We start from the raw sequence: 24,200 nt of genomic DNA, 5'->3' as shown, positions 1-24,200 counted from the left end.
CCCTGGGTGGGGAAGATCCCCTGGAGTAGGGAATGGCAACCCGCTCCAGAATTCTTGTCTGGAAAATTCCACGGACAGAGGAGCGTGGCGGGCTACAGTTCATGGGGTTGCAAAGAGCCGGATACGACTGAGCGACTAACAAAACATAAAACCCACAAGCTGACTTCTTTCAATAATCTACCTTGTCTTCTGAGTTCTGAAGCAGAAACATTCCTGAGTTGATACTTAGATTCTGGGTCTGGCTCTGAATGTTATGGGTGTTTTCCATAAAAAGCTAAGGCCAGCAAGGGCGACTGTAAAATCGAGGCAGGTGGGAGAGCTTCTACTGCCGTGTATTCTTTCATAAGCCTCCTGTTCCTCTGAGAGAGGACATCCTCTGTAAATCAGCCCCTCCTCCCCACCTGTTCTCTCATTAGTTCACTTCCTAAATACCAAGGACAGTATCTTACATCCTCGCATACACACCCCATAATGTAGATACTATTATTGTCCTCATTCTACAGATAAATCAACCAAGATAAGAATCTTGTGCAAGGTCAGGTGAGAGCCAGGATTCAAACACAAAGTCAAAGGGCTCAGAAATCTGGGCACAGTTGAGACTGCTCATACCACTCACTTTTGCCCCAAAGAAGCAGTGTAGCTACTGTCCTGCTGGAGCGTCCCAACAAGGCTGCAGATAAGCACCGTCATCTGTCTGAACAGCTGAGTGTCCATGTGGGTAACACTGTATTAGCAAGTCACTCTGGTTTGTTAAGTCCCTAAATCCTCTACTGCAGGGTGGCAGATTCCTACGGTTTACTCCTTCGTTTCTAAGGCTCTTTCCCAAATTGCTTGATGATAAGAATCACCTGGAATACTTGCTAACCATGTGGCTTCCCAGGATCTCAGGGTCCACTGGGTCTGAGAAATGGGTGATCCCAGAAATGTGTATGTTTAGCCAGTGACCCAGCTGATGCTTCTCATCACTCCAGGCTGGGAAACACTGCTCAGGGAGTTTTACCTAATGTGAACAAACATAATTGCTCTTAAGTATTAGTATCTTAAGTATTATATATATAAAGTCAAAGCATTATTACATAGATGACATTTCTATAGTTAAATTAATCCAAAGCAATCAGTACACATAGTTTTCTTCAGGTTTACAGTACAAAGTGCTCTTCTTCAGGAAGGACTTGGGGAGTAGGTGGGAATATCTTCGAGTTTTTTTGTATTTTTTTTGAGTGATGACTGCTAGAAAGAATTCTTTATTGGTGTGCCCTTGAGAAATTTTCTGCATTGCTCTGGTGAGGGAACAGCTTAAATCAGATGGGAAGTCAACCATTTCATACAGCTCTTTCAAGTCCTGCCTAAGAGAATTTTGGAGAAGAGTAATGAAATAAAGAGGAGAAAGGAGTATACTGTTCTAGTGCCTTGAAGGACCCTAAGGAAAGTCCTTGTATAATTAAGAGAGAAACTCAGGCTTTTCAACTTGGATGCTTATAAATTCTATACAGAATGATGTAGGAGAACATAAGGAATTAGCTCAATTTATGCAGTCCAATCAGAAAGCAGAAATGATCTTTGACTCTCCAAGAACTCTACTGCAAAACTGCTGAAATTCATGCTCATCAAATATTGTTTAATGTTAAAAAAATAAAGAGATCTCAAACAAGCCTAATCCGCTTTGACACCACATTCACTGGTTGTCACAAAGGGACAGTATCCACCTCAGGCACCACTCAAAAGCAGACTCCTTCAGTTGCTATATTTATAAGTTAGTAGGGAAAAAAACAGGAGGATAAAACATAGAAAATAATATAAAAAGACAGTCAGAGGAAGAGAAGGAAAGCCAGTCCTTTCTGCCCTGTGGAATGCTCTGCTTCTCAGGGCAGAGGTCAGAAGCCAACTCCCAGCGGGGACCGAGGCACAAGCATCACATACCTCTTGGTGGGCGTGGGCGCCCCAGAGGACATGTGGCTCACCATGGTGTCATTCAGGTTCGTCGGAAGGCGAGGAGGACTGGAAGAAAAGACATTGACATTATATTAATAATTACCAGTGAAACGAGGGGAAACAAATGGAAAAGTGATAAGGGCAAAGGACCAACTACTAATATCGCTCCTGATATGCTCAGAGGGATCCATGAGGAATGGGGCCTGAAATCAGTACTTTCAGCCTAAGGAAACTCAGCAAGAAGGTCAAAGCCAAAGGACCCTAGAGCCACTACCCAAGAGGAACAGTAAGTTGTACCCACGTGGCTGAAAGTTAAAGTGTTAGTTGCTCAGTCGTGTCTAACTCTTTGAGACCCCAAGGACTGTAGCCCACCAGGTTTCTCTGTCCATGGGATTTCCCAGGCAAGAATACTAGAGTGGGTAGCCGTTCCCTTCTCCAGGGGATCTTCCTGACCCAGGGCTCAAACCCTGGGTCTTCTCCATTGTAGGCAGATTCTTTACCATCTGAGCCATCAGGGATGTAACCCTGGTGGCTCTTGTTTTCGTTTTAGCACACAAGAATCTGAGTTCTGCATTCCAGGTGTTTACAGGAACACTGGGTGTGTGGCATTTGTGGTGTACTACAAAGGTCACAGCAGCAACATGCCTGCTTTTCCTGAGATTTGGTTCAAGTTCACTGTCTTCCCTCAGATTTAGTTTGTCTACAATTTACTGAAACAATTAAATTGTTAAATACTAAGTTCTTTTATCAATCCTTTACTAGAGTGTTAACAATGAGGCCATATCTGTAATCCAAATTTAAATTTCAAGGTAAGCATTTTTGATAACTTGTCTTTATTGGTCAGTTTTCTGGACTCAAGGTTTCTTTCTTCCTCCTGTGAGTCTTGAATGAATGATTCCAAATTTACCAAAAAGAATCTGTGATTCTGCCTTTCAGCCATTCTTCAGCCCCTCTCCTTACCCACAAAGTTCAGTTACAAAGGGCTTCTGTCTTACACTTGGAACCACATGACTATTGCTAAATATTCCTCCTGGGAAATCACTCACTTCCTCTCCTAAACTGAAAGAAGTATTTTTCAGAGAAATTTGTCCATCAACAGCAGAAATGTGAGGCAGAGAAGTCCTTCTCTCATATTTAGGTGTTTGAGAATAACCTCCTGGCTCCTTCTTATCTCTTAATAGCTGAGTTAATTATGAAATTGTTTTTTAGAGGTTATATTTAGCAAGTCCTAGTGAATACATATATGCATGCATGCATGTTAAGAAGCTTCAGTCGTGTTTGACTCTTTGCGACCTTATGGACTGTAGCCCACCAGGCTACTCTGTCTATGGAATTCTCCAGGCAAGAATACTGGAGTGGGTTGCCAGGGGATCTTCCCGACTTAGGGATCGAACCTGTGTCTCTTACATCTCCTACATTACATTGGCAGGCAGGTTCTTTACCACTAGCGCCCTAGGAAACCCCATATATTTTGGCCACACCATGTTGTATGTGGGATCTCAGTTCCTTGACCAGGTATGGAACCTGCGTCCCCTGCATTGGAAGTGCAGAGTCGTAACCATCGGACTGCCAGGAAAGCCCCTATCCTAGTAAGTATTAAAGGACCAGAGCCTTTATTATTTTTGCAGGTTTCATAGTACATTCAAACACAGGCTCAAGGGAAAAGTTTCAGGTAGATCCAAAGTACTGAGAGATGGGTGGGTCTACCTCTGCACTTCTTTTTTAAAAACCAACTTCATTTCTGGATAGGGAAATATTTTTAATGATTTCTCATTTAATGGAGAGGATCAAAGATGGAAAGTAATTTGCAGGGCACAGATTTAGGTCTCTTGATTTTTAAGCCACAACACTATGCTTATTGTCACCCATTTCTTCCTTTGCGTGACAAAGTAAGACATTCAGAACTGAAATATGCCTTTTGAGGCTGGAGTTCGATTCCACATTATTTATCTCACTACCTACTTTCCAGGCAGATATCCAGTTTTGCCCCCAGATTTCAAGCCTATTAATGGTAGTGCTGTGTTGAGTTATAATCCATTGTTTTAGGCTGGTTATTAATGGAAGTGAAGACGAAAATTAGCTTCATTTTACCCTAAACTTATATTCTTGCGATTCTTTTAAATCCATTGTCCAAAGGGGATAAGGAGACAATTCCTGTGAGAGAAACAAGTCCAGCATGATAGCTTTTCATTCTTGAAGGCATCAGAAATATTCTGGTCCTGCAAACACAATGTGCTTTGCCTCTTTAATACACTATTATTGGCAACCCATTCCCAATATAGATAAGGACATGTTCATGTTGCTTTCAGAACTTATGCAGTTACCCAGTATATTTCAATACTGAAGATACTACTGCATTCAATTTCCTTTCTGACATTCTTTGAGGAAAAATGACAATAGGAAAAAAACCCAAGTTTGTTTTAATTCCCCAAACATGGATCCACATGATAAAATTCATGATTTGTAGCATTCTGTTTCGTCTGATACCACAGAAGTTTTTAATAATTATCTTTATCTCTTGGTAGACACCATGATCAATTATTATCTTACAGCACACATACCAAAGCTTCTCTAATATTCAAAACCAGACAATACGGATTAGATTGTAAGTTGTAAATTAATCAGAACTGTCCACAAATTTCATACCCTTTCTGAACTCCTAACATGTTTTGCTAGGGAAATAGGTATGTGTTTATAACCCAAGATCAAGGAGGCATCTGAAAACTTAAAGGGGGTCTTGACTGTAGAATCTACCACTAGACCCACTGAGAAAGCCAACAGCTTAGATGTGGTCTCAGGAGATGTAATACATCAAACACTACTCCCAGTTTCAAAGAAAAAAAAATTGTCATAGTTCTTGCAAGACAAAACTGAAAAGAATGCTTCTTTTAGGTGTGAGTTAGACATTAATGGTGCCGGTTATAGAAACTTACTTACAAAGTAAGAGAATTGACGCAACTCACCAGATCAGTTGTGTTGATCTTTTCCTTCAAAACTTACTGAATACCTTGAAGCAAAGCCCACCAGATGTTCTGTATCTTCCTTTGGTGAAGATATCAGCAAGGATTTTTAGACACTAACGAATTCTGTGATATCCAAGTGACCATCAACTATCAGTACTGTGATTTGAGGGGTTCCAGCTTTGTTAACAAGACAGGCCAATTTTTTGGATGAGGAGACAGAAATAGATGAATGATCAAATAAAAGGTAATTTGCTAGTCAGAAGAGGTGGATATGAAAAGAAGACTCAGAATTTAATTCTTTTTTCTTAATGTATATTTTTTGAGAATTTGTTAAGTATTATTATTATTTTTGGCCATGAGACAAGGCTTGTGGGATCTTAGTTCCTTGATTAAGGATTGAACTTAGGCCCTTGGCAGTGAAAAGCACACAGTCCTAACCACTGGACCACCAGGGCATTCCCAATATAATTCATTAATTCTTAATCAAAAGGAAAGGGGCATACCTACTGGGTACCTACTCATATAACATAAGTAAGACTATCTTTATCTTAATGACCTAACTATATGTATATGTATGTATGTGTGTGTCATCACACACATCATCATCACAAATGCAAACTACTGGGAGCAGCAATTCAAGCATACACAAGTGCTGAGAATTCAACCGATGAAGAGCTGTTATCCCTGCCTGGAAGAATAATGGGTTAACAGTTTTCAGGTAAAGTTACATTGAGGCGAGAGTTTTCCAGATATAGAAAGATGGGTAACCGAGGCAGAGGAAATGGTAGGGAAAAAGGTACAAAATTCCAAAAGTACAAGGCATACTTGGGTCTCTGATTTATTTGGCTAGACTCAAAGGCCCTGGGAGGGGAGTAGCCAAAGATGCATCTGACAGGGAGATTAGGACCAGAGTTCAATGATACCTGTTCTATCACAAGCTAAGAAGTTTGGACTTTATACTGTAGGCAGTAGGGGAGGCACTAAAAGCTTTTAAGCCAAGGATGACATGACTATAGGAAGGTTTTGAAATGGTAATTCCAGAAGCTTGTAAAATACTGGTTTTAATCTGGGTGAACACAGGAATCATCAGGGAAGCTTTCTGTGCTGAGATACTCAAGCTGTCCCTTCAGTTTGGTGAATCTGAATCTTCAGGGGCAAGAGGATTCTTTCTAATGCACACCCCCATTAAAAAATCAGTTATGTGAAGAGGTTTGGAAGGTGAAGGAATGGAAGCTGGGACCTCAATGAAGAGGTTATGGCAACTGTCCAGATCAGTGATTACAAGGGTGGACACTGGTAGTTAAGATGGGGAAGAGACAGAGAGAAAACATTGTGGAGGTAATATAGATAAGATGTGGTGACAGATTAAGTGCATGTGGTCAGTGCATAAGGAATAACTGAGATTTTTACCTTGACTACTGGGTGGATAGTGGTAACATATCCAAACTAGGGATCACAAGAGTAGGAAACAGGATTTGGTATTGGACTGGTGGGGGTAGAGAGAATGAGCAGGAAGCTAAAGATGAGTAGATTTCAGTGGTGAAGTTGTTGAATCTGAAGTGGCATTGTTAAGTATAGGTAAATGATATCTTACAAGCAGTCAGAAATAGGAGAATGGAACCCATGTGAAAATGTCAAGTTTGAAAACATTTGAGTATCATCATTTAAACTGTAGCTGTTCATTTGAGTACTCTGATCATTATAAAGGTACATTTTATTCTTTTAGGTGGAGCAGGATAAGTTTGGGGAAATATCCAGTAATAGGGGGGCTTAGATAACAAGTATAGAGCTTCTGGTTACTGGTTAGACAAAACTGCTACTAGAAAGTAAAAATTTAACTTACTGTATAAGTCTGTTTTTTATGTTACTTCTCCTATGACCAGACCACTCCAATTCATTCTGGTGGATACTGTGGAATGTTGACTAGCTTGAAATTAAAATTACTATAGAATCTCTCGTAAGATTTTTAAAGCCAGGAATAGATGAAGAATAGCTCATCATGCCTTTAAAATCTTCCAGGACAAATTATACATAACTGTGTATTTCTTTCTTTATCAAATATTTGTTGTGTCTCTACAAAGTGGTAGGTACTGTGCCAACTGCTGGGGATAAAAATTAAAAGGACAAAAACTTAAGTCTTACAAAGAATAAAAATACAGAAAAAATAATTACAATATAATGCAATAAGTATTTAATAAAAGTAAGAAAAACTGCAACATGCTATGGGGAAATACTGAGATCACTTCACCTCATAAATAAAATTTCAGTGTACTAAAGAACTAAGTATAAATGTTTACATAAATCAGAGGCAAACATACAGGTCTATGGATAGAGAGGATTTTCTAAGTTCAAAAGCAATGGAAAAATTAGGAAGAAAAAGACGGATGAATTCTAATGACTAGACTGGTTCCAAATAGGAAAAGGAGTACGTCAAGGCTGTATATTGTCACCCTGTTTATTTAACTTATATGCAGAGTACATCATGAGAAACACTGGACTGGAAGAAACGCAAGCTGGAATCAAGATTGCTGGGAGAAATATCAATAACCTCAGATATGCAGATGATGACACCACCCTTATGGCAGAAAGTGAAGAGGAACTCAAAAGCCTCTTGATGAAAGTGAAAGTGGCGAGTGAAAAAGTTGGCTTAAAGCTCAACATTCAGAAAACGAAGATCATGGAAACAGTGGAAACAGTGTCAGACTTTATTTTTGGGGGCTCCAAAATCAATGCAGATTTTGACTGCAGCCATGAAATGAAAAGACGCTTACTCCTTGGAAGGAAAGTTATGACCAACCTAGATAGCATATTCAAAAGCAGAGACGTTACTTTGCCAACAAAGGACCGTCTAGTCAAGACTATGGTTTTTCCTGTGGTCATGTATGGATGTGAGAGTTGCACTGTGAAGAAGTCTGAGTGCCGAAGAATTGATGCTTTTGAACTGTGGTGTTGGAGAAGACTCTTGCGAGTCCCTTGGACTACAAGGAGATCCAACCAGTCCATTCTGAAGGAGATCAGCCCTGGGATTTCTTTGGAAGGAATGAAGCTAAAGCTGAAACTCCAGTACTTTGGCCACCTCATGCGAAGAGTTGACTCATTGGAAAAGACTCTGATGCTGGGAGGGACTGGGGGCAGGAGGAGAAGGGGACGACAGAGGATGAGATGTCTGGATGGCATCACTGACTCGATGGGCATGAGTCTGAGTGAACTCCGGGAGTTGGTGATGGACAGGGAGGCCATTCATGGGGTCGCAAAGAGTCAGACACGACTGAGCGACTGAACTGAACTGAAAAAGTCATTTGGGGAACTATTTCAACAAATGTGACAGAGCAAGAATTAACAGCCTTAACATACAAGGGATTCATACAAACTGAGAAGAAAACTATTAAGACTTCAATCAGACAAATGGTCAAAGTGAAAATACACCATTAAAAAGAAGAAACACAAATAACAATATAATACTTTAATTACGAAAAGCAAAGAAATTTGCTAACATCACAGACTGTTTTCCCTTGTAAAAAATAACAACAATATTTTTAAAATTTAAGGTAATCTTAAAGCTAGAGAGGATTTTATAACAAGGCCCTTAACTGACTATTTCAGGCAAGAGTAAAAGTACAAAATTAAGCAAAATTTCTATAAAGTAATTTGACAATATGCCAATCAAAGATCTTTTAAAAAGTTCAAACATTTTGACTCCTAATTCCCTTTCTAGGAATATATTCCAAGAAATTAATCAGAAATGTAAAGATAATTTTACATTTAAAAATATTTAGGAAAATATTTATAACAGAATAATTCTGGAAGAAATCTAAAGTATTCAAATATGAGGGAAAGGAAAAGTAAACTATGGTATATCAATAAATATAGTATATTATGCTAGCATTAAAAAATAATCCTTATGAAGAGCCTTCCAGTTAAAAGAGAAATAGCTTAACATTTAAGAGGTAAAAAGAAGGGTAACATAACTATTATATTAGCTAACAATTATTGAATGTCTGATATGCATCTATTAGACAGTGGTTAGGACTTTAAAATATTATTTTATCTTTACAATAATCCTATAAAATAAGATAAAATTATTTATATATATACACACCTGGTCTTAGCTAAATAATATGATGTGTAAAGCAAAATATTTGTAGGAAATATGTCAAAATGTTAAGGAAAGTAGAATTATGGGCATTATTTTTCTTGCCTATTTATACTTTCCTGTCCTCCTCCAGTTTTTCAAGTTTAATTTTTTTCTGATTTTCAGAGAAAAACATGCTTAATATTTTAAATATATATATTAAAAAAAATAGAAAGAAAACTTACTATACCAAAGTCAACTTTTCTAAAGTGAGGTTGTACTGTTTCTGTTATCACTAAGAAAGCAAATTGCAAAGGAAAGTCTTTTACAAACCTAGAGAGAACTTTGAGACTGTTAGTAGAAAAAAGACCTGTTAAACCTTTTGAGTTGATCCAAACTTTCACAACCCCCCAAGATTCCTACCACCACATTCCCAAAATAGAAAGGAAATAAAACATTTTAGATCCGTCTACATTATCTCCTCTACTAAACTGCAGGAAATGTACGTGGTTTTTTATCACTGTATTACAAGCACCTGGCATACCATGATACACAGATTAGGCTTTCAGGAAATATTTGATCATGAGTCAGCATGACGTCGTGTGCAGACTGTGTAAGAAGTAACCTTTCTGTTATATTTAGCTGCGGTGAGACTCTTCTCCGAGAATGGAATAATGACATTTTTAGCTGTTATATTCGGTAGGTATGCTTGTAGCTATAGGACGCTTTCATCTGTGATTTCGTAATAAAATCAACACAGTGGAGAGTGCCTTTCATAACAATAGTAACACTGAGTGCTTCATACATGCCAGATTCAGTTCTAACATTCCCCATGGATTTGCTCATAGAAACCTCACAACCACCAAGGAGGCAGATCCTATTATTACTTGTATTTTACAGATGGAGACAGTAAGGCACAGAGAGAAGTAATGCACCTGAGGTCACAGCCAAATGAGGCGGCAGAAGCAGGGTCTTATGGCATGGCTCTTGGGTCTGTGTTCTTAATCATTATGGTGCAGTGGCTCTACTACCCTTGCTCTAGTTTTAGAAAAACTTATGACTGTTTGGTCTACAAATTAAAACCAACAGCATGGGGACTTCCTGTGGTCCAGTGGTTAAGACTCTGTGCGCTCAGTGCAGGGGGCCCGAGTTCAATCCCTGGTTGGAGAACTAGATCTTACATGCTGCAACTAGAGTGCATACCCAACTAAAAAGATCTCAAGTGCTGCAACAAAGATCAAAGATGCCACGTGTTGCCGTTAAGACCCGGTGCAAATAATCAAATAAATAAAAGTAAATATATATATATATAAAGTAAAACCAATAGCATGATGTTAGATCATAGCTCTTGTAAAGTCGCTTCTATAGGAAAGATAAAATGATAATAGTCCTAGGGTATGGTTTTGGGTGATTTATTCTTTCCCCTTAGAACTCTACATTACAAATGCTCCTCAAACTACTTGGTTGCAGTTTTAGCCACCTCTAGGCTGTTTCAGTGTTCTTGCCTTGAGAATCCCAGGGGCAGGGGAGCCTGGTGGGCTGCCGTCTATGGGGTCGCACAGGGTCGGACACGACTGAAGCGACTTAGCAGCAGCAGCAGCAGCAGGCTGTTCCAAGGAAGACTAGGTAAGCTCATATGAACGGTTTCCTTCAAAAACATATCTCTAATTTATTAAAATGACTTTCAAATCTAACCTTAATTTCAAAGATCTTTTGGAATCTTTGTCTCAGCCTAACAATAATGCATTTAGTGAAGAAATAAATGCATTTAGTGAAGAAATTACTTATTATATCAGCCAGACTATTGACTTAAAAAAAAACCCAAAAAACTAATACCTGGCTTCAGACCAAAACTGAGTGTGATTACTTGCTTTTATTTTCTAAGTTGACTGAGATTCAGGGGTAAACAATTTCCAGATAATACTCTCTAATCAAGGATGTGAAAACACAATACTGTTGCTGAAGCACAATTTCTACTTAAAAATTGTGAGTGAGTCAAGGGGTATGTGGGTTTCCCAAGTGGCACTACTGGTCAAGAACCCACCTGGCCAATGCAGGAGACGTAAGAGACTACAGCTTCATCTCTGGGTCAGGAAGATCCCCTGAAGGAGGACATGGCAACCCACTCCAGTCCTTGGAGAGTCCCAAGGACAGTGGAGCTTGGCAGGCTATAGTCTATGGGGTTGCAAAGAGCTGGATAGGACTGAAGTGACTTAACGTGTACACGCAAAGCGGTACATGAAGAAAGCCAAGTCTGAAGCCTGCGAGGCCGAGTGATACCTTGGGTACCTGTCATTTTCTGTAGGCCCTCTGGTGTACCTCTTCTTTAGGAAGTCACCCAGACAGATACTTATCCCTGCACTATACTTTTAAAAGCATTTGCTCATTATCTTGCTCTTCCTCCCGGAATATTTTTAATTGCAGAGGTCCCGCAATTCCCTTTGTCTTGACAATCAACTGCCAACCATGCATGTGGGGACTTTTTACCAGATTTTTTGGTGTGTTCATTACTGTTACTGCATTTTATTGTGCTATAAATAAAATAATATGTTTTCATTTACTTGATTACTTTTTTGTATCTCCCACAACAATGCTTTACATAGGTACTCAACCATTTTTAGTTAAGTACATGTAATCACTTATTACAATTTTTGTAGGCAGCTATTTTGCCCTCAACCCTGGACACTTATGTTGTTTTTGAAATTATCTTTCTTACTCACTTTAATAATACTCTTCTCATCTTTAAGTTTATATAGCAGATTCCACCATACATTAAGACAAATTCAAAATCCACACTGTAAACTACTTCATTCTTTTCTCTATCAAATTACACTTCCCTCTACATCTTTCAAGCAAGTTGTTTATTTGCTTCTTCTAAGTCCCTGCTTTCAAATTTTCTCTAGGTACCTACCCTGGAATGTCTTTCTTCACAGACTTGCCAAAATCACACTCTTACCAAAAAAAAAATTTTTTTAATTTAATTAATTTATTTGGCTGTGCCAGGTCTTAGTTGTGGCATGTGGGATCTAGTTCCCTGAGTCGGGTTTGAACCCAGACTCCCTGCATTCGGACTGTGGTGTCTTTGCCGCTGGACCACGAAGGAAGTTCTCTTTCTCACTTTTTTAATGAGAGAAATGGCTCCTGAAATTTTAGTATCTCCATAAAGTCCTTCTGATTACTACAAACTCCATTTAAATAAACAAAGGTCACATCAGTACACAAACAAAAATCCATAGCAATATTAGGGGCTTTGAGAAAAAAACAAAAGCAAGTGAACACTGTCCCTGCCCACAAGAAGTTTATATTCCAATTAGTCTTCATGCTAAGTGAAGTCGCTCAGTCGTGTCCAACTCTTTGTGATCCCATGGACTGTAGTCTTCCAGGCTTCTTTGTCCATGGGATTTTCCAGGCAAGAATACTGGAGTGGTTGCCATTTCCTTCTCCAGGGGATCTTCCTGACCCAGGGATTGAACCCAGGTCTCCTGCATTGCAGGCAGACGCTTTACCCTCTGAGCCACCAGGAAAGTCTTCATACTAGTCTTCACAATAATAGACATTTATATTTTAGTTTAACGTATTACAATTTTTAGGTCAAATCTAATTTGATAATCATTCGCAATAAAAAATGTGTAAAATAATTTATAACAAGACTTCAATGTAATTATTTTAAATAATTAACCACAGATCAGGACAGCAAAAGAATATTAAAAATCCCACAAAGGGGGATTCCCTGTGGGCAGTTCAATTCCTGCTTGGGGAACTAAGATCTTGGAAGCTGTGTGGCATGGACAAAAAAATAGCAAAAAAAAATTAATAATTCAGAAAAAGTTATTGAATACACTTATTTTAAAAAAATACCATGAAGTTAACAGTTGCAAGATTTGCTGTATATTTTGCATTATTTCCTTTCAGAACAACACAGAGAGTTGGGAGGGAAGGGGTGATGCACTATGAACATTTACTAAGTACGAGCATTAGCAGTGAGCTAGGTCCTCAGATACACTATTGGAATTCATGCTACTATTCATGATGGATTCTTATTTTAAAAATAAAAAGAGAAAGGTTAACGAGGATAATTAACATGCTTAAGGTCACAAACCTATGAAATGAGAGTACCAGCCCTGGTAAAACCCAGTTTTACCTGGTTCTAATGCCACCGCAAAGAGTCAGACACGACTGAGTGACTGGACTGAACTGAATACCACCAACCAGATCAAATCCACAGATTCACCATCCTAACCCAGGCATCTCTCTACTGCCCACATGAATTTTTCAGATTAGAGTTCTCAGGGAAGAATAAATCCCCTCTGTTACTCTCTCTAAAAGCACCCTGCCTTGAGACAACGTTTATGACAAGTGCAGATCATTTTTAACCTCCTTAAATGGTGTGATATTTTGGTCTTTATTTATGTCTATGTACCAGACCAACTGGGCTTCTCTGATGGCTCAGCAGTAAAGAATCCACCTACAACACAGGAGATATGGGTTCAATCCCTGGGTTGGGAAGATCCCCTGGAAGAGGAAATGGCAGAGCTAGAACAAGATTCTTGGCTTCCTTTGGGTATTCTTGCCTGAAAAAAATCCCATGGACAGAGGAGCTTGGCAGGCTACTGTCCAAAGGTTCACAAAGTCAGACACTTCGACTGAGCATACATACACCAGACCAACCGTCTCCTTTACTTCACTAGGTTCCAGGGTTATCCGCCAAAGCAAAGAGGTTAAAGAAGCCAATGGAACTACCTTTGGGAAAACTATTAGAAAATAACCATATGATACTATAAGCATAGCATAGATATTATGTTACATATTTACAGTGAGGTTTCTCTGACTTCTAGGGAAGTACATTTTACTTTATTGGTTATTGACAATTAATTAACCAAAAGAAAAGACTTAAAATTTGCAAAATCAACTTCTAATCTAAACACACTGCAACTAATCCATTAATGTCAAAAAGACCTAGCAATAGACACACATGCCTCCATTCCTATTTCTGGCAGTTCAACACAGCCATTTGTGGTATAAGACTTAGAATGAAGTATTTCTCAGGAAGGAAAGGTTCACCACAAACACATTCTTATACAGAATTTTCACCACTAGACAGCATGCTAGGTATCTTGAGAGATACCCAGAGGAAGCCAAGTATCTCGTTCTAGTTCTGGGAAAGGATAGAATTGTAAAATGAAGCAATAATTAGCAAACTATTGCTTAGCTTAATATGCTTATACTGAAAAAGTAGGCAAAAGGTCTTAGAAATGAGATAATTAAATCATTGAGACTGTAGCCCACTGGGCTCCTCTGTACGTGGAATTCTCCAGGCAAGAATACTGGAGTGGGTTGCCATTCCCTTCTTCAGGAGATCTTCCTGATCTAGGGATTGAACCCAGGTCTCCTGCACTGCAGGCAGATTCTTTACCATCTGAGCCACTACAGAAGCCTCAGAAAAATACTATTTTATTTAAAAACCTTTCCACAATGAATCTCTGAATCTTTCCTTCTTTGTTCTCCTTGTTCACTAAACTTAGGAAGTTGGCTGTACTTTTTAGATGTCAACTCATGTATTTCTAGAAAGATGAGAAAAGAAGACAACTTAAATACTTTAACAAGTTACTGTTCACAGAAAGGTCAATGAAATGCATGATGCAATCTCATTTCCTGACCCATTCATATGCTCATTACTGACACCTGTTTTTAAAAATGGAAACATACATATTATGGAAGAAAGGCTGACTCTTAATTATATTTTTGCAATTAACCAGGTGAGAAAAGATACAATGGGTTTCCCTTCTTTAAAATAACTGGTTGGGAAGTTCCAGAGGCTTTAGCATCCTGCCTAAAATAAACAAAATCATCATCAGCCCAGCAGCTCAAGCAGCAAAAACATAAAGGCAAGGAAAAGCTATCAAACCTTTACGTTCTGTAGCAAATGCTTCTTCTTTCTCTATGGATCTGGCAATCTAATGCATTGCACGGCTGTTGTCTCTAAGGAAACAGAACAATCACATGACGAAGAATCTTCTCTACAAGGTAGTTTATCCCACAGCGCATTTTGGGAAAAAGCAGGTACAAGAGAACAATTCATTAGAAGGCGAGCACACGTCTGCACTCTGTCAGCAAGTCCATCAAGCAGTTGAATGCAGCCTGTTACAGGAAGGCAGATGCAGTGCAAGAGCAGGCACCACTCCTCAGATGCTTCAACATGAAATACACCCCTCCGCAACAGCATCCAAGTTCTGCTGCAAACCAGTGACCTAATTAACGCAGTCGACGATTCCATTCTGATGGGGATATTAAGGAGCACCCCCCTACCTCTTTTCTTAAGGCCTCTCCTAATTGCCAACTGCTTGATAAGAAAGCAGCTGGCAGTAGTGTGTCTGCCAAGCCATCTAGGTAGGTAGCAATTGGGAGGTAGGAAGAACTAGCAAGGCTTAATTTTGTTTTGTTTTGTTGAAGAGGAGTTCATGGAAACATAAGCAGAAAGAGAAAAAAAAAAGCAGAACCATGGTGTCTACCTACCCCTGAGATCCAAAGAGCTCTTTACTTCATAAAGGCGTATCATCAGAGGGCAGCTGAAAGAGAAGGGCTGAGCAGTGGGCTGTCAGGCACACCTCCAGCAGGGCGCTCACATGATGAGCATGTCCCTGACACTCACGGTCATCCTGCGGCCTCTTTTTCTACTTCATCTGCTCAACAGCTCATAAATCTATCTGTTCCTGGTCTCCATCTCCACTGGCATTATCACCTTTCAGCATGCATTTGGTTAGTGTAACTCAAATATTGTAAAGGTTTTCCTATTGGTTCACCAGTGTCCAGAGAACTTTTAAGCTGTTGCTCAATGGATTTCTCATGGTTAAAATTACTTCCCCAAGCATAGCTCTCATACCATTCAGCCATAGATCATCAAGCCTCTACTAGTCTCCCAAGTTAGGACAAATATTTTCCTCTCTATATTCACTACCCAGACACTACAGCCTAAGTCTCCTAACCCATCTTCATTTTCATGACTTCCCTAAACTTCCTAGGTGTTCTGGACAAATATGCTACTTCATTCAAACACAGGCCCTGAACTTTTCTGCCACAGTAAAACAAAAGTAAGACAAAACTGTAAAAGATACTCAAGGATTTACACTAAAAACAGAGTAAGTCAGAATGAAAGCCAGACTAACAACCTAGGTGCCTCGGAAAGAACTCTATCATTTGAGATGAATGAAGAGGCGAGAAAAGGCAACCCAACAAACCAGACCATGAGCCGGTTAACATCAACATTTTGATATCAATAATAAAATTCTAAAGAAAAAAATAAATCCAAGTGTTCAAATGCTTGGCATAGAAATATAATAAAAACAAAACAGCGATGGAAAACACCTTTCAAAGCTGTGAGTTGTGAGGACAAACAAGGGGCATGAGAGCACAGAAAGTGAAGGGCAGTGTGAACAACAATGGATAAAATTAATTTCAGGAGGGAGAAAAGGGATTACAGAATACCACAGACGGAAATGCCTTCGTTTTATAATAAAAACACAACAAAGGGGAAGAAGAGGCAGCAGACAGTGGAAAGAACACAAGTGTGGGAGAACCGGGTTCAGCATCCAGTTCTGGTACTAAGCAGAAGTGACCCCTCTGACTCTGGACTATACAGCCCTTTGGGCCTCAGCTAATCAGTCTGTGACATGAAGGAGGCTGGTTCTACAACAGTGGTTTTCACATGTGTTCCCTGGGCATCAAAGGATTCCATGAGGTGCTTCAGTAAACCAATGAGGAGAGCAGGGGGATTAGGTGTCAACCTCATCCCTGACACCTCAGTTGGTAAAGAATCCTCCTGCAATGCTGGAGACACCAGTTCAATTCCTGCATCGGGAAGATTCACTGGAGAAGGGATAGGCTACCCAATCCAGGATTCTTTGGGTTCTCTTGTGGTTCAGCTGGTAAAGAATCTGCCTGCAATGTGGGAGACCCAGGTTCAATCCCTGGGTTGGGAAGATCCCCTGGAGAAGGGAAAGGCTACCACTCCAGTATTCTGGCCTAGAGAATTCCATGGACTATACAGTCCATGGGGTCACAAAGAGTCGGACATGACTGAGTGACTTTCCACTCACTCACTCATTTCAATATCAGCAGGTCCACTTCTGTTCTCCATGGGAGTTCATATAAACAAAATGTCCCAATGTTGATTTTTTTTCCTTTTAATTTTCTCTTCATGTGACTTTCCTTTTTTAAAGAATAATTTTAAGAAATTTATTTATGTATGTATTTTGGGCTGTGTTGGGTCTTCACTCCTGCGAGGGCTTTCCTCTAGTTGTGGCAAGCTGGGGCTGCTCTCTAGTTGCGGTGCGAAGGCTTCTCACTGCAGCGGCTTCTCTCGCTGTGGAGCACCGGCTCTAGCATGCAAAGCTTTCAGTAGCTGCGGCAGATGTGCTCAGTAGGCGCGGCTCCTGGGCTCTAGAGCACAGGCTCTGTGGCATGTGGGATCTTCCCAGATCAGGAGTCAAACCCGTGTCTAATGCATTGGCAGGTGGATTCTTTACTGCTGAGCCACCAGGGAAGCCTTCAATGTTGTTCTAAAAAAATTGAAAACCCCTTTTCTGATCACAAAATTTAAAAGAGAAGCCTCTTCTGTACTCATAGTATCCTGTTCTCTTCTTGTAGAGTCCTTGTCGCGGTTCGCAATTACTCTTCAGCCTTTACTTTTTGTCCGGCCTCACTCAAGAGGCTGTAAACTTCTGAGGGCTGGCCTCAGGGGTTTATTCCACCTCTTTGTTCACACTGCATACCTCACATATGACTGGCACATAGTGGATGAAAGAAAGAAAGTGAAAGTGAAGTTGTGCAGTCATGTCTGACTCTTTGTGACCCCATGGACTGTAGCCTACCAGGCTCCTCCATCCATGGGATTTTCCAGGCAAGAGTACTGGAGTGGGTTGCCATTTCCTTCTCCAGGAGATCTTCCCAATCCAGGGATTGAACCCAGGTCTCCTGCATTGTAGGCAGACGCTTTACCATCTGAGCCACCAGGGAAGTCATAGTGGGTGAACAACCAACATTTTTCAATAATGAACTTATTTTTATGATTTTATGATTCTATTTTTCATTCCAATCTACTTGAAACAATGTGTTAGCTAAATCCAGAAGTACAAATTGGTGAAAGGCTCATCTGAACTGAATTCAAATGGAAAAGATGTCCAGCTAAGGAAGTCAAAGAAGGATAGCTAACAGGCCATTTGGGATGGTTAAAATTCTTGAGTGGGAGGAGTAATGATGAGTAAATAATGTTCTCAGGCATTTACCTGGGTATAGGAAAACAGGAGTCTTTCTCATATGTACTAAATGCATCAGATAACTCTGCCTGTTAAATCAGCCTTGGTATTTAATTTCTGGGCCAAGAGAATCTGAAGGTAATTTTAAATGCCCTAATACATTAGGGAGTTTTCCAGGGGAATAAAGAACCACACGCCACTCATTAAATGTGTATCAAAGTCTCTGCTGAAAAGGCCATACGGAGACCTTTGGAGACAGTGCTATGACAGTGAATTATAAAGCAGCTGAAGGTGTAGTCTAGGGATTTCTGGTTCAAATTGGTAGACTGAGCACATGTTGGGAGCTCACCCTTCTGTACCAAAGAAAAATGATTTAAAGACATAAAAGTTAATTGATGCATGCATAGCTGGAATCAAAATTTTTTTAAAAAGGGAAATTTTCCTTAAATCTAAAAAAAAAAAAAAAAAAAATGAAGACACATCACCCAAGGAAGAAAATAAACAAGAAGCCACTGTGGTGAGCAAGGCTGTGCTAAACTGCCACCAGCCACACACAGGACTGCAGGCCACCTCTGAGGAGGTTGGAAGAACTTAATCAAAACCTGCTCCCACACTGCACCCCCCCAAAAAAAAAAACCAGACAAAACAGAGCATCTAAAAAAGGTGTTTAAAACGAGTACATTTAATATCCTCATTTTAAAAAATGAAAATCATAATTACTGATTTAAAAAAAAATGCACAGATAGGCTGAACATAAGCCTGAATACAGCTAAAGTACCTTTTTTTTTCAAGTCAAGGAAGATGAGAGCTGAACTTTCCTGGTGGTGCAGTGGTAAAGAATCTGCTTGCCAATGTACAGGACATGGGTTTGATTCCTGGTCTGGGAAGATCCCACATGTTGTGGGGCAACTAAGCCTGTGTGCTACAACTACTGAGCCCGTGGTGCCCTAGAGTCCATGCTCCGCAACAAGAGAAGCCACAGACCTCAACTAGAGAGTAGACCCCGCTCACTGCAACTAGAGAAAGCCCATGCACAGCAGCAAAGACCCAGTGCAGCCACAAACAAATGCACTAAAAAAAAAAGAAGAAGGAAACATGAGAGCTAAATCCAGTTTTAAAGTCTGTACTCTGAGTTCCAGAGAGACCAGAGGGAATGGAGGAGAGGCAATAGTCTCTAACACAGAAAATGGCTGAGAATTTTTCAGACTCAAAGAAAGACATGAGCCTCTAGAGAGTAAGAATTCTGAGTAGTAAAACAAATAGAAATAAACTTCTTAAAAAAGTTTTTAATCCAGGTAAATTAGAGTGGAACGTCAGATTACCCATGTCATTTAAAAAAAACTGTAAAAGTGACTAGAGAAATATGAGAGATTCAATAAAAAGGAAGGAGAGTCAGATTGCGATCAAAACTGGTTACAAGACAATAGAGGAACGGTATCTTCAAAGGATGAAGGGAAAACATTTCTCGGCTAGATTTTAAACCCAAATTATCATTCAATAGTGAAGGTGTGCCACAACAACTAGACAAGAAAAAGAAATGAAAAGATCTGAACTGTAAAAGAAAAAGTAAAACTATCTCTATTTGCAGATGACATGATCTCATATATAGAAAACCTTAAAGAATTTACCCCCCAAAAAACTATTCAGTTCAGTTCAGTTCAGTCGCTCAGTCATGTCCAACTCTTTGCGATCCCATGAACCGCAGCACGCCAGGCCTCCCTGTCCATCACCAACTCCTGGAGTTCACCCAAACTCATGACCACTGAGTTGGTGATGTCATCCAACCGTCTCATCCTCTGTCCTTCCCTTCTCCCCCTGCCCTCAATCTTTCCCAGCATCAGGGTCTTTTCAAATGAGTCGGCTCTTCACATCAGGTGGCCGAAGTATTGGAGTTTCAGCTTCAACATCAGTCCTTCCAATGAACACACAGGACTGATCTCCTTTAGGATGGACTGATTGGATCTCCTTGCAGTCCAAGGGACTCCCAAGAGTCTTCTCCAACACCACAGTTCAAAAGCATCAATTCTTCTGTGCTCAGCTTTCTTTATAGTCCTACTCTCACATCCATACACGACCACTGGAAAAACCATAGCCTTGATTAGAAAGACCTTTGTGGACAAAGTCATGTCTCTGCTTTTTAATTTGCTGTCTAGGTTGGTCATAACTTCCTTCTAAGGTGTAAGCATCTTTTAAAAAATTTCATGGCTGCAATCACCATCTGCAGTGATTTTGGAGCCCAAAAAATAAAGTCAGCCACTGTTTCCACTGTTTCCCCATCTATTTGCCATGAAGTAATGATGGGACTTAGCTGATGTGATGGTTTATTAGCTATCTCTCTCTAAAACAACTATTAGAGCTAACAAACCAGCTCTAAGGAAAGTCAATATAAAAAGTCAATTCTGTTTCTATATAGTAGCAGTGAACAATCTGAAAATGAAATCAAGAAAATAATTTCACTAATAATAGCATGCAAAAGAATAAAATACTCAGGAACAAATTTAATCAAAGAAATGCAAAACCTATACACTGAAAACTATAAAACATCGTTGAAAGAAATTAAAGAAGATGGAAAAACATTCCAAGTTCATAGACTGGAAGACTTAACACTGTGAAGACAGTAATTTTCCCCAAATTGACTGACAGATTCAACACAATCCCTATCAAAACCACAGCTCTCTTTTTTGTAGAAATGGACAAGTTGTGGCTCAGCTGGTAAAGAACCCGCCTGCCAATGCAGAAGATGCAAGAGATGCAGGTTTGATCTCTGGGTCGAGAAGATCCCTCGCAGAAGGAAATGGCAACTCGCTCCAGTGTTCTTGCCTGAGAAAATTCCATGAACAGAGGAGCCTGGTGGGCTACGTCCATGGGTCGAAAAGAGTCCAACATAACTGAGTGCATGCGTGTGCACAGGGTTCATACAGAAATACAAGAAAGAATAGCCAAAATAATCTTCCAAAAGAACATACTTTTGGATGAACAAACAGGATACATACTTCCTGATTTCAAACTTACTACAAACCTTTTTCAAAGTAGATTAGTTTGCTTTATGTTTGAAGGTTCAGAGATATGGATAAATTATCCATTACTCTCTCCAATTACACAGAAATCCCTAATTAATATCTGATATTACTGGTTTTGAAAAAGTTTCTAGGTTTAAACACTGTGTAAGGATTAAATAACAGACCATGAAGGTTTCTTAGGTAGCTTTCTAACTGGTGTCTATGTCAACACCATGAGCTCTACTTCACATCCCACACCTCTGTGTGCATGGTTTGCTGGAATCCCCAGAGGAGAAGTACAGTTGATAATGGTACTCTTACAGTTTGTCCACTCAAGGTCTTCACTGTTTCTCCTCTGAAAGTCAAAGTGAAAGTGAAATTGCTCAGTCATGTCTGACTCTTTGCGACTCCATGGACTGTAGCCTACCAGGCTCCTCCATCCATGGGATTTTTCCAGGCAAAAGTACCGGAGTGGGCTGCCATTTCCTTCTTCAGGGGATCTTCCCAACCCAGGGATTAAACCCGGGTCTCCCGCATTGCAGACAGACGCTTTACCATCTGAGCCACCAGGGAAGCCTTTCTCCTCTATTCCCATACAAATGTTGGGGGAAATGACGAATATATGTAGTCACAGGAAGCTAAAGGATGCTGTTGTAGACAGGGAGCTGAAAGTAACTTTGATGATGTGTTATAAGGGGTCGAGAGTATTTTTCATTTCAAAGATGTTGGACCCACCAGTACTTTTTCACTTGTAACTTACTGCAGGGCACCCAGAGCAACAAGACATCTGACTTGATCCATTTAAAGGTTTGCATGTTCAAGCTAGTTTTGGAGATCCTCCTTGGAAAAAGATCACCTTACATTTGGGATTGCTTTTCCTGTTTTTAAAAGAGAAAAATATCAAAAGCTTACTGCCACTTCTCCTACTTTCCTATTTCTCGCCCTCTTCCACTGCCACTTTTAACATTTTAAGATCACAATAAATTACAAATATAACTTTGCTTCATTTTGATGACTCAATTTAATCCAAACTCTTTAAATACATCTCTGACATCAGTGTTTTCATCATCACTAAAGGTTCTCTGAGTCATCACACAATACTCCAGAATACATCATGGTCATTCTGTCCCAAGTGTTTATAAATAACTCCTCTGTGTCTAATGTTCTCAATGGAAAATGTACCACAAGCTTCTCCCATAATATTAAGCCAGCTGGCATTTCATCTATAATCACCACTTAGTACATTTTTACTTTTAAATTAAATTTAATCTTTTCTACACACATAATTAATAAGCTTGATCTAATGGGAATATGGGGGAGCACTGCACTCAGTACTAACCTGAGAATCTTTTTTAAGCACACAGAGGATGTTTAGAAAAATTGTTCAGATGTCTACATGAAATAACTTTCCCTGAGGATCAATATCATATAGGATACTACCTCTGACCAAAACTCAATAATATCAGAAAGCATCAAAATATATTCCCCAAAGTCTCATGTACTTGGAGATGTTTTTTAAAGAATTTTTTAAAAATCAATTAACTGAATCATCTAAAGAAGTAAGAAACTAGTATCAGGGTTTGACCCTTACATGTTTTTTCTTCTCTATTGCAAAGAAGGGAGGGAGGGAGGGAAGGAAAAGATATTAAAAAACAACAACAAAAAGAAAACCAACAAACTCATGAATGTCCTCAAGACTTAGATAAACTGCCAATTTGACATCCCTATTTGGTGTCACATAAACCTCAACATGTCCAAATGGAGCTCTCATTCTATTCAAACTTGTTCACCTATAGGTATCCCCATGTCCAGCCCTCCAATCATTCAGGCCAAATTGACTCCTCTCTTCCTCTCACACCCCACATCCAATGTGCCAGCAACAATTGTATCCCTACATGTTATATCAGTTCTAGATTTAAAGACAGATAACATCAATGGTAGTTTAATCAATTTCTCAAAATGAAGACACTAAATATTCATTTCAAAATAATCTATGGAGAAGCTCTTAACAAGAATGTTTTTCTTGTAATAAACTGGACACAGGAAATGAGTGAAAAATAACAGCTGGGCTTATACAGAATTAAACATGAGGTGGTGACAGCTTGGAAGAAATGGCTAAAGAGAATAAAGAAGTCACTTACATTCCAAAAAGAATTCTACTAAAAAAGCAAAAAACCAATGACAAAGAATCTTCAATACAAATTAACAGAATATTTTCTTAAATTCAGGTTTGGAGACAATGTATTCAATTTTACCCTTAAAATGATCCCATTAAATTATCCAAAAGGGAAAAAATAAGTGAGACAAAAAAAGAAAGGTCTTTTTTTTTTTTTTCTTTTTTACTTTTTCTTGCTTTATATTTTGCTGTACTGTCCTGGAAGCAAGAACATTGAGTACAATGTTTAAGTGGTAAATGTAGACACATCTGTCTTATTTCTTATATAAATGAGCAAAGCATTCAGACATTTGCCATTAAGGACAATGTTATCGTAGGTCTTTCCTAGAAGTCATTCATGGTGAAGATGTTTTCTTTTATTCCTCATTTTCAGAAAATTCTTATTAGGAATGAATGATGGATTTTCTCCAGTGATTTTTCTTCATTTACTGAAATGATTATATAATTTTAAATGATATTACTCTGAATTATATTGATTGCTATTTGAAGATTAAATTAGCTGGTAGTCCTAGGATAAACTCCACTTAATCATGATGTATGGTTGCATTTGCTTCATTAAAATTGTGCTCAGGATTTAAATATGTAATAATGACATATAGACTGTGGTTTTCTTTTCCTGTAATATTTTTGTCTAGTTATAGAATCAGGTAGTGATGATCTCAATGAGTTGAGAAGTAGTCTCTCCTTTTCATTTCTAAGAATTTGTGTACAGCTGGTGTTTCTTCTTAAAACTTTGGTATAATTCGCCAGTGAAATGATACAGGCCTGGAGTTTTCTTTGAAGGATGGTTTCTTAATGATCAATTCT

General features: G+C 39.2%; 1 protein-coding gene across 13 annotated transcripts in view; it reads right to left on the bottom strand.

The window, feature by feature from the left end:
* Positions 1–24,200, bottom strand: part of DTNB (dystrobrevin beta) — a 243,928-nt gene that overhangs the window by 73,982 nt on the left and 145,746 nt on the right. For 7 of the 13 annotated variants that reach the window (XM_055540744.1, XM_055540746.1, XM_055540748.1 and 4 more), the window contains one exon: positions 1,921–1,998. In XM_055540744.1, the coding sequence (XP_055396719.1) occupies positions 1,921–1,998 (78 nt within the window). Of the gene's footprint in view, positions 1–981; positions 1,001–1,099; positions 1,347–1,920; positions 1,999–14,906; positions 14,947–22,019; positions 22,096–24,170; positions 24,199–24,200 lie in introns of those variants that run through there. The other 6 variants (XM_055540753.1, XM_055540750.1, XM_055540751.1 and 3 more) reach the window with 6 other exon arrangements.

This window comes from Bubalus kerabau, chromosome 11 (genome assembly GCF_029407905.1).
Source record: "Bubalus kerabau isolate K-KA32 ecotype Philippines breed swamp buffalo chromosome 11, PCC_UOA_SB_1v2, whole genome shotgun sequence".
NCBI lineage: Eukaryota > Metazoa > Chordata > Mammalia > Artiodactyla > Bovidae > Bubalus > Bubalus kerabau.
Note: the sequence above shows the minus strand (reverse complement) of the source record. Positions and strands in the feature narration are given on the sequence as shown.